The sequence below is a fragment of the Ornithodoros turicata genome, chromosome 10, assembly GCF_037126465.1.
Source record: "Ornithodoros turicata isolate Travis chromosome 10, ASM3712646v1, whole genome shotgun sequence".
Lineage (NCBI taxonomy): Eukaryota > Metazoa > Arthropoda > Arachnida > Ixodida > Argasidae > Ornithodoros > Ornithodoros turicata.
Genome location: NC_088210.1, coordinates 17,697,288 through 17,707,962, shown reverse-complemented (window position 1 = coordinate 17,707,962; position 10,675 = coordinate 17,697,288). Strand labels below are relative to the sequence as shown.

Genomic DNA, 10,675 nt, shown 5'->3' with positions numbered 1-10,675 from the left:
CACTTGCACAACTGCGCCGCATAGGTGAAAAAAGAACGAAAGTGCGAGAGAGCCTTGGGCCTTGATTTCCTTGATCCTTGACCAGTCTTGACTTTTGACCGTCTTGTCTACGTTTGTGTGGTTTCTGTATTCTGTGCGTCGTTCGATGGTCAAGTTGATTTTGCTCTTCGAAGGCGCTCGCCATGAAATTTTTGCCGATTGACATGGCTGTGAGGTCACTTCGTACCTGCCACTTTTCTGCTGCAACATTGGTTTCACGTTTCTCTGCTTCGCTGTGCACCGTCAACAACATGGAGTGACCACGTCGCATATCTGATAATGGCTTCGCCTACTGCGTCAAGAAGGCAGTCGTTGTGACAACCCCTTAGTACCGGCTCTTGAGTTGCGGCAGCATCAAAATGAGTGCATCCATGTTCATGCCTGAGTGCACGTCAAAGTGTCGATCCCAAAAGCACGCGGCACTTCTGCTGTCAGCGGTTACTAAGGGGACGGTACCCGAAATACAGACGTATTGCAGGTACCTGTGTCACAACTTCTGGACAGTCTCCGATGCAGGTGGCCGAACTGCCCTGCACTTGGCAGCCACAGTGGGGAAAGTGGACCTAGTGGAATGGCTTCTGCATCAGTGCCATGCTGAAGTTGATGTCCGTGACAAGGAGTCGGGCTGGACTCCTCTCCACAGAGCAATCTTCCATGGGCAGCTCCACTGTGCCAGAAGTTTTCTACGGTGTGGCGCCAGCCTCACCGCAGCAGACCGCGAAGGCCTGACGCCTCTCGACGTGGCTGTGAGAGACAGACTTCCCTACATTGAATATTCCCTGTCGGATCCTTGCGAAGTATATGTCTGGGGCTCAAACGAGAACTTCACTCTGGGTCTCGCCAGCGAGCAATCTCCGAAACACCCCGAGCTCGTCGAAGCGTTTCGTAGGGACGGGGTTGCCGTAACCAAGGTGGAAATGCAGAAGTTTCACTCAGTTTTCTTGACAAATACAGGCGGCGTATACACTTGCGGTCACGGTCTCGGCGGACGTCTGGGCTTGAACTGTGAAGAGACTGTGTTGACCGTGACGCAAGTTCCTGCCGTCAGAAGCAGCCGGTGTTTGGACGTTGCCACGGGCCAGGATCATACGGTCTTCCTCATGGAAGACGGCAGGATACTTACCTGCGGCTTGAATACCTACCATCAGCTGGGGCACCTTCCGCCTCCAGTTCAGCTTCTCTCTCCGAAACCTATACTGCTGAAATTCATGAAACAGAAGAAGATAGTCGGAATATGTGCCGCGAGGTACCATAGCGTCGTATATACGAAAGACGCCGTCTACACTTTTGGACTCAACGCCGGACAGCTAGGGCACCCGAAGGGGGACAGGCTGCAGACGGCTCCGAGGCAGGTGTCTGCCCTCAGTCACGCTGACGTAGAATTTACGCACGTCATCAGCGCAAATGGAGCCGTAGTCTGCGCAACGAAGAAAGGGGACGTCTACGTCCTCCACGAGTACCAGTGCCGGAAGATAGCGTCGAGGCAGTTGGAGATCAAGAAGCTGTGCGTCGTCGGTGGTCAGCTGGATTACCGTTGCGACGTAGCAGGAATCAGGGAAGGAGGGGGCCACGAATTAAAGGTGGTCATGTTAACGAGGTCGGGAAAAATCTACCTCTGGCAGGGTTCTAACCCGGTGTTGACACGGTGCCTGTTCAATACCGTGCAGCAAGTGTCCGTCAAAGACGTATGTCTTAACGAGCAGAATATTGGAATCGTGTCCAGGTACGGAGAAGGGTTTGTCGGTTTCGTAACCGCAAAGAAAGAGCAGAGAAAGAAGGGCAGCGACAGCTTTAGCAGCAAGACGTGCCTGCCCCCAACGATCACGTCAAATCTAGTCACGTTTCTCGACAGGGACGAGTGTGAGTATGTGAGGCTGAAACGCATTCAATACGTGAACAGAGCGAACGCCATCGCGTGCAGCGGCAGCGGGCAGAGCTTCGCTGTTCTGCAATCTCACCCAAAAGTTGGGCTTCTCGAATTTCCGACTGTGGACGCTTCCGCGTATCAGGCGGACTTTCTTCAATTGCTGGAGGGTGCCGACGGATCCGACTGCGTGCACGACATTGTGCTGAGGGTTAAAAATACCTCTTATCCTCTCCATCGCTACATACTGATGTCTCGGAGCGACTTCTTCCAGAAGGTTGCCAGCAAAGTCAGCGATGGAAGTGCCTTCGTCATCGACGACGTGTCTCCGAAAGCGGTCGAGGTGGTGCTGTGTTTCATATACACAAATAGCTGCAGTCTACTTGAACAGGGGGGTTACGAAAACGTTGTGCGTTCATCGAGCCGTTACGGTTGCTCGAGGAAAACTACGGCTGCTTTCGTCAGAGAAGTTCAAGGTGCTGCAAAGAAACTTGGTGTGCACTCTTTGGCGAAGCGCTTAGACAAAGCGAAAGTGTCGGATAATCGCGTGCATTTCGAACACGTTTCCGCAATTCCGAAACAGTACTTTGATCGCGGTCGGTTTTCGCATCTCTACGATGTGACGTTGGTGTCCAGCGACGGGATTGAGTTCGGCTGCCATCGTTGCGTCCTGGTTGCTCGACTGGAGTACTTCGGAAGCATGCTTTCCCTAGGTTGGGCCGAAGCCTCGCAGCACGCCCTCTCTCTTCCGCTTCCTGGAAAGGTTTTGAGCGTTCTCCTCGACTTCCTCTACACGGATGACTGTGTACAGTTGAGAGCGTCGGAGGATATCGAGTTTCTGTGCCACGTTCTGGTGGCAGCGGACCAGCTCTTGGTCACCAGGCTGAAGCAAATGTGCGAGGCAACTCTTTCGGACCTCGTAACGCTGAAGAATGTGGCTGAACTTCTCGAGCTTTCGTACATTTACAATGCTGGCCAGTTGAAGGACTTGTGCATGCACTATATGTGCATCAACATCCCGGCAATGTTGGAAAGCTCCGCCTTGGACGCACTCAGTGATGACGTCATTCAAGACCTGACGACCTGCTACAAAGAAATGGTGCCGGCAATGAAGAGGCGTGTGGTGACGCCTTACCCGGACGACCCTTGTCACCAAGTGATCGAGCGAGTCTTTCTCGAGTACGGTCATCTGTTTGACGGAGAAGACTCTTTCCACTTCACAAAACCCAGCGAATCAAAGTCTAAGGCACGTCGTAGATGTCAAGTGCGGCGCGAGAGTGAAAATGTGCTGACCACTCTTGCCACGTCACCTCCGGAACCAATACCGCAACACTGTTCCAATATTGGAACCAATAGTGCCTCGGCCGATGTACACGATGTACGTTCATCGGAAAAGCCCATCGTGCCAAAGAAGAAAGTTATTGACGTACACTCGGTAAGGATTGAGCCGGTTACGTCTACCCCTGTGCCCTTAAGATCCAGGACGGCTTCTGTGCCGTCAACGCAGGAAAACGTGTCCGTGGGTTCTCCCGCGTCGGAAACCTGCGTTCCGCTATTACAAGGAATGTTTCCTACCCTCGGCGAAGTGGCAGATGCAACGGGAAAATCTCTGAAGAGCTTTAGCCCTTCCGATCCTAAACGAGCTACTAAGATATCGCAGAAGCAGAGAAAGCAAATGTTAGCCAGCAAGTCAACAGACAGTAACTTTCTTCAAGAGCCATGTTCACCGCCACCCAGTTCATGTCCGTGGTTCCACAACACTCCTCCGCAAAGTCCGCCAACATCATTCTGGGACTCAAAGCCCCAGTCTCCATCTTCTCCCATTAATGGTACCCCAGCTAAGAAAGGCAGCGCTGCCTTTCCCGATCTCTCGGTTGGGTCTCCGCCGAGTGATATGCCCAGCATGACTGAGATCCTCAAAGACGAAGAGGCAAAGGTTCATAATCTGCGAAAGATGAAGCCAAAGGCACTGGATATTATTAATATAGAGGACAGAGCTATCGAGGAACTCTCGCAGCTCTACCAGGCAGAGGACAACCCGGAGGAGAGAATATCCGTTGTGAGAGTGCTTCCGGAAGCATTTGCGGCTCCTGTCTGGAGAAGAAAGTACTGACTGGTAGGAGATCTGTACCATAGAGTGTGTATGTGGGCGTGATTGCAGAGATTTCTGTGTGAAATGTTTATAGTGTACACACATTCTTGGAAAGCAGAAAAGAAACTAGTACATCCAGGTCGTGTTTAACTCTGGTGACTGTTTTGGTATTTTTGATCAGCGCCTCGCATGTTACTTGGCTCAAGTAAGGCCTCGTGATGGTGAAATGATTCTAATAATGCATAACATGGGGTTCCAGAGTGGCTACAATGGAACCTGGAACAATTGCCGACAAGTGCCTACGATGTCTTCAGTGTCTCAAGGCCAATAATCCAGTGCTCGCATGAAGAGCAAATATGTCCACGTTGGACAACAGGGTTATGAGTTACATTCACTGTTACCTGTACATGTCCCGACAAAAGTTTACGGATCACCATTGAGACGTATCTCATGATCGGGGCGACGCCTTAGCAGCGGATTGGAGTGGACAGACTTACCGAGACGTGCGTGGTGTACCTAGTCACCCGTATGTTCCCGTTTGCTGCAAGGGTGTCGCTCTGATGAGGATATACGTCATTCCGGTGCTCCGTAAACTTTTGTCAGGATCCATATACGGATCCCAGCTCGTTTACCCAGCTCATGCCAGGACAACTGTTACCAGATGCGACTTGTACTGAGGAAAATTCACACAGAACATGACACCAATAGCATCTGTTTCTTTTCTGACTTCTGTTGCCTTTCTGGTGGGTATTCTAGGGGTGGGGGGCTGGTAAGATCCCCTCAGTGGGGCCGCAGACTAACTAGACTTGATTTTGAAACAATGTGACGAATAGAAGATAAAACTCTACTCCCAAGTCAGGTAGAGGTGTGTGGTGCAGTGGCATTGGCTCTCTGGCATGAGTTGCCTCGGATTGAATTGCTCGGATGCGAGTTGGCTTGGTATGTGTAGTGCTGCTACGATCTGGAGGTAGAGACCCTCCAGATGACAATACAAAAGGAACAGATTCGTCCGTTCTGCCGTTCATGATTTAAGCATGAAGGAAATCGCAATTTGCGGTTTCCCCGTTCTCAAGAACCGCGCAGGTCTGCGCAGATGGGGTTTCCAACTGTCCCGGGAGTTCGCTTGTGGAGACCACTGGGAGGCCGCCTGCATCGTCAAGCGTCTTGAGAAGGGGACAAGAGGGAAAGTGCCAATTCCTTTTGTATTCCTGCCAAAGTAACAATAGTTTCCATTCCACAATAATTTTTTGCAGTTTACCCAGACTACAAGCATGAATTCAGTGCTGTGTAGCAGACGTCCTGGTTGTGGCCCCAACGACATACGATGTGCGCACTTTTCTTTCTCTCTTCCTTCTTTTTTTTTTTTTTTTCTGTCCTGCTTCCTGAATAGCTTTCTAGTTTAATTGCTGTGGTGCCATTGAATGTGTGTGCACAGATGTTAGTTGCCGTAATTCAAAGTAAGAGGTCTCGCTGTCTCCATAGAGGCCATAAAGGTGCATGTGTGCCTGTGCATACTGGCAAGAAGAAAATCTGAAATAAAAGTAAATAAGGGACAAAATCAGTACCATATTGCATACCGTTCTCACTCCTGATTTGTGGAAAGCATGGGGCGTACGCCTTTCTGTAACAATTTGCAAGCCCTTTCACTATCACCACCTGAAACAATTTACGTAACTGCATCAATGTAACAAAAAGGTGTACTCCTCCCCTTTTTACCAAATCATGGGAGAGGACGATGTCATTCGAGATGACGATTGGCTAGGTGCGCGCTACGCAGTGAAGTTCTCTCCTTAGAAGTCTGCCCAGGACGCACATTCCCCCAGGGCGTGAGTCGTGATGTTGCCCACATACGTGAGGCCGACAACGGCAAGCCCAATCACCACCACACGTTGAAGTTGACGAGGTTGATGAAGTTGCAGTTGATGACGAAGTTGACGAAAACTACCGCATCGACTTTTCGTGCTGTTCCTCATCCTGAAGGAAATGTTATCGTCAACTTCTAAGAAGGGTTTATCGGTAGCTGAATGATGCGTATACTTGGATGCCAGGTGATGTTACCTGTCATTTGATTCAGTAATTTAGACGCACAAGCATACTTTTACCCCTACTTGGATATTGACCGAGACATTTTAGCAACCTTGGCAGTATGCGTCACTGTCCCACATCTATGGTAATTAAATATCAATGAGCAATATGAGCATCTACTGACTCACCCGTGTTCTGTCGATAAAAAAAATGCCGTATATCAGAGAGTAATAGACGAGTTCAGAAAATCCCAGAGTGCTTAGCGTCGCTGTGAACTGTGGGAGTTTACTAAGACGAAAGAAACGGGTGACCTCCAAGCTGTTTCGATTTCTCCCCTACCGGTCCATTGTCCACGATGTGTCAAGGTCAGCGAAAGCGAAATGTGAAGGATTATTCGTCGTTCCCCCGCTCAGCAAGCGCCCAGGATGCAATGCGTGCGCAAAGAGCACTGGGATTTTCTGAACCCGTCTATTAGTAGAGATGGAGACGAATCACCTCACCACCACCACCTCTCTCCTAAGAGTGTAGAAGATCTCAGACACAACAACCATTGAATGAGAACGAAGCCTATGTGACCAGCACTCTAAAAAGCAGAACTCCGTCACACAGAACGTCAACCATTGCCACAAATAATAGTTATCTCTGATTCGAAGAGTCAGGGGGCGTACGCCTTTTTGTGTCAATTTGGATATAAGAATTGACACAAAAAAGGCGTACGCCCCTCCCCACTCTCTTCGAATTAGGAGGAGGGATAACCTTGTCATTCGTGGCAGAGGTTGGCGCACAGAGTGCTACGCGGTGAAGTTCTGTCCTTAGCGTTGGGGCTGCAATGGGAACACTGACGTAACACACACTCAGTGCCCTCTAGTAAAAACTTATCCAAACTGCGGACGTGTTCTGTCAGTCCTGGTAAGTCCTCCCCGTTTTATAGAGCGTGGCCGCTGAGGCCCCGACCTTCTGGTCCCTTGTGGGTTTTTCCCCCTAGCTCATTTTCACAAACCGAGCCGGTTGTTGTAACTCCCAGGGGAGGCGCAACGTCCTGAATTCAGGGGCACCCCATATCCCAACCGGCGCCCCCTTCCATACCCCCCCCCCCCCCCCACCAATTCAATTCATTCAATTGCCCGGGTCCCAAACAGGAAAAGGGTTTATGGCATTTTATTCGCATGCGACACCTGAGATAACACTGACGCCTCACCTACATGGGAATTTTGCGCCCCCTTCACAAATTCAGGTGGTACAGTAAGTGGTACTTCCACCGCCCCTCGTGACTCACCAATGTGCACCCCACTCGCACGCCGTCCGTGACGTCCTGCCGCGGACTGAAGGCTTCTTCCGATACGATGAAGGGAAGTACCTCAGGACGAGAGCCGCCGTTATTTCGAACAGAGACTGTTGTCGGAGGCGGCTCTCGTCCTGAGGCACTTCCCTTCATACTCCCTTACCGGTTCACTGGACTTTCTACCCTTCTACCTTCTTCTCATAGGCGCTCATAAAGCCATTTTGACCAGCGACATGGTCGAGTGGTACCTTCAAGGCCACGCTGAAGACTGGGAGATGGTGGGGGTTCGAATACCACTACCGGCTGAAGTTTCCCTTGAGTTGTCCAGACGGATGTCGGTACAATTCTCCTGAAGTCTGCCAAGAACGTATACTAACCCTCTCTGTCTCCCTCTCGTTCATGTTGTCCTCCGTCCATCTGTCCGCGTCTGTACGCCGCTCATGGCCACGGTTGCTTGGCGGCGCTACCGCAGAATTTAAAAAAAAAAAATCCGCCATTTTGTCCGCTTTGGTCGTGAGACTGCGATACATGTCTCTCATCCATCCCTTCTGCCTGACGTTCTGGACAATAGATTAGAGGTGCTCTATGGCGCTATGGCGTTCCGCATGTCCTGCAAAGCACCCTCCTGTTCCCCTTCCAGCCCACTGTCCCACTTCGTGATCCTTATGGTAGTTACATGTTATCCTAGTAGCAGCGTCTACTTTTGTGTCCTTGTCTCACTGACTCCACTGACTATCGACCCTTATTCAACGTCGTTCGTCACCTCATCATCAGGACACATCTCATCCTGCCCATTGTGCCTTGGGGTAGTGGGCCACATCTCATGTGGCGAATTTCCCCATTCATCATCATCATCATTAATTTATCTGTTGTTGTTGTTGTTTTGTCCTTGTTCTTCGGCGCTGTTTCATCGCTTCACTTCGGATCTTGTCAAAAATGACCGTGGTATGCATGTCGCCAAAAGCGTAGTAAAAAAGTAAAAAATTATGAAATGTTTCTCTACAACTACTCTCCTTCTGCACACAGTTTTATTTACAATAATATTGCACAAAATTCCCGGGCATAACATTCCACTCTGATATAATCTTTCTGTACATCGTTAAAATTACTCATCTCGTAGAATAGTCGTAGCCAGGCGTCTGCTTCGTTCGGGAGGGATACAGAGCGCCGTAGCTTTGCGTGGCGGGATATCCCGTGTAAGGCACGTGGGGACGGCTGTAAGGGGAAGCTCGTGACTTGATTTGGTAGACGTAGCTGTCGTACGTTGGGGCATAGTTGCAAAAGTCCGAAGAGTACGGCTGCCCCACGGGGCCTTGGCCTGCCATGGTCACCGGGAGATTCCCCGGGGTCAGCACCCTGGGAAACAGGGGTCCGCCGGGCAGCTGGTCAGACTCATCTTCTGTATAGAGTTAAGGAAAGATGGGTGTTGTTTTAGTAACTGTCTACGACATGGTCTCTTGCAGGAAGAGTCATACGGGTTATGTTGCATTATTTGAAAGGGGGAATAAATATAATTAAAACAGGTGGTAGTGCTTCTAAAAGAGCTCGCCGTTGTCGGCTCCACAGAGGTGGGCACCGTCACGACTAACGCTATGGGGGAATGTGCGTCCTGGTCCGACTTCTAAGGGAACTGTGCCGGCATATGTCTGACAGCGTCTGAGGGACGAACAGGAAAAACCCGAGTCAGAAATGTCAGAAATATCTGACATTTCTCATTAAAAGTGTCAGAAATATAATATTAATTTACTCGAGAGCTTGCCTGACCCTCAGCGGCGATCCCGATCGACACGCAAGTTGAGCAGAGACAACCCGACTTTAATACAGTCTTTGAAAACTGGGAGTTGCTGCTTTTTATATAGGCCCGCTGCCTCAGCCTCGAATCTACGTTGTCGAAAAAATTCCAATATATAGCTCCTTTTCCAGCTGGGCATTTCGTTAATTTATCACGAAAGCTGGAACTTCTAATGGCGACGATCTGGCGTGCAAACATTTTGCCTACGCGACAATTCTTGTACCGAGATGGCCGTGTACCGAGACGTCCATGTACCGAAACGTTCGTGTACCGAGATGTCCGCACCAGAATGCCCTGTACAGAAATGTCCTAGAGCCGCAATAAAGTTCTACTTTAAGTCTGGTGAAGACTTGTGCCCGTTACTCGAAGAAAGTAATTGATTACCGTTACCGTTACTTCTACGCAAAAAAGTAACTGATTACCGTTACCAATTACTCGACTCCAAACGTAATTGAATAACGAGTAAATAAGTAACGCGTTACTCCGGTCGTTACTTTGCATTCACGGAAATTATACCCGTCTTTGTGTGCCTCAGAAAAAAAAAAGAAAGTTCATCAGCGGAACAGCTCAAATAACACGAAAAACAAAAACATCTATGACAGGTAGATCTCTATAAGTCTACTGTATTTATCGCCACGGAAGACGTTGACCCGATTGTGGAAGAACATTGCCTGGAACTTCCCCATGACTCACTAAAGCTCCAAAGCTTCAGGTACCACCACACTGGTGTAGGAAGAGATTAGGAAGAGAGACCCTGAAATCCCAGAACGTTATTACAATGACCTGCGCGTGCTATAGTAGAACGATCCAACAAAAGCTGACGGGACGAGGGGCTTGACTTCGGGGCAGAACATCTGAAAGATAAGTTAATCTCTGCCGGAAAAGTAACCAATTACTGAGTAATCGATTACTCCAAATAGTAATTGATTACTCGAAAAATTACTCGAGAAAGTAATTGATTACCAGTAACGCGTTACGCACAAGTCTGGTGGCTGAGTCGTCAGCGTACTGGCCATGTCATGTCGAGACTGGGAGGTACCCGGATTCGAATCGCGGTTCCGGCTGTGCTGTCTGGTGTTCTTCCTGGGTTTTCCTCCGACGCTGTCAGACATATGCCGGCACAGTTCCCTTAGAAGTCGGCCCAGGACGCACATTCCCCTAGTGCGTTAGGTGTGACGTTGCCGACCTCTGTGAGACCGACAACGGCGAGCCCTTTCAGCAGTACCACCATCACCATCTGCTTTAAGAACGCAGTAAAAAAAAAGTGTTGCGTCATTTAGTTTTAAAATACCGCGTGCAGGTAACTTTTTTGCCCGTAAAACTTTAAAATCGTACTTTTTTGTACTAAAACGCTTACGTGGAACTTGAAATATCTGCACCCCTATATAAGACAGCGCGCGTGACGTACAACTGCCACTTACGAATACAGCTGCTGGGTTGTTCATTCGCCGTATTTTTTATGATGGTAGAATGGCAGTTCGTATTCTTCAGGAGAGCTAGGGAAGAGGAGTTCGCTAAAAAAACACGACCCGAGCGCCTCTTTCTGTTTCTTTCTTTCTTCTTCTGTTTCTTTTTCTGTTC

At 49.5% G+C, this 10,675-nt stretch overlaps 2 protein-coding genes across 2 annotated transcripts in view; one reads left to right on the top strand and one right to left on the bottom strand.

The window, feature by feature from the left end:
- The first annotated feature begins 40 nt into the window (after nt 1–40).
- On the top strand, nt 41–4,711 carry LOC135370747 (inhibitor of Bruton tyrosine kinase-like). The gene has a single exon (XM_064604568.1). It carries the CDS (start codon nt 399–401, stop codon nt 4,014–4,016), a length of 3,618 nt encoding a protein of 1,205 aa, XP_064460638.1. The 5' UTR covers nt 41–398; the 3' UTR covers nt 4,017–4,711.
- Nucleotides 4,712–8,311: 3,600 nt separating this feature from the next.
- LOC135370749 (T-box transcription factor TBX1-like) overlaps nt 8,312–10,675 on the bottom strand; it is a 33,911-nt gene continuing 31,547 nt past the window's right edge. Inside the window, exon 8 of the mRNA XM_064604571.1 lies at nt 8,312–8,701. Within this exon, the coding sequence (XP_064460641.1) occupies nt 8,412–8,701 (290 nt within the window). The 3' untranslated portion in view covers nt 8,312–8,411. The remainder of the gene's footprint in view (nt 8,702–10,675) is intronic.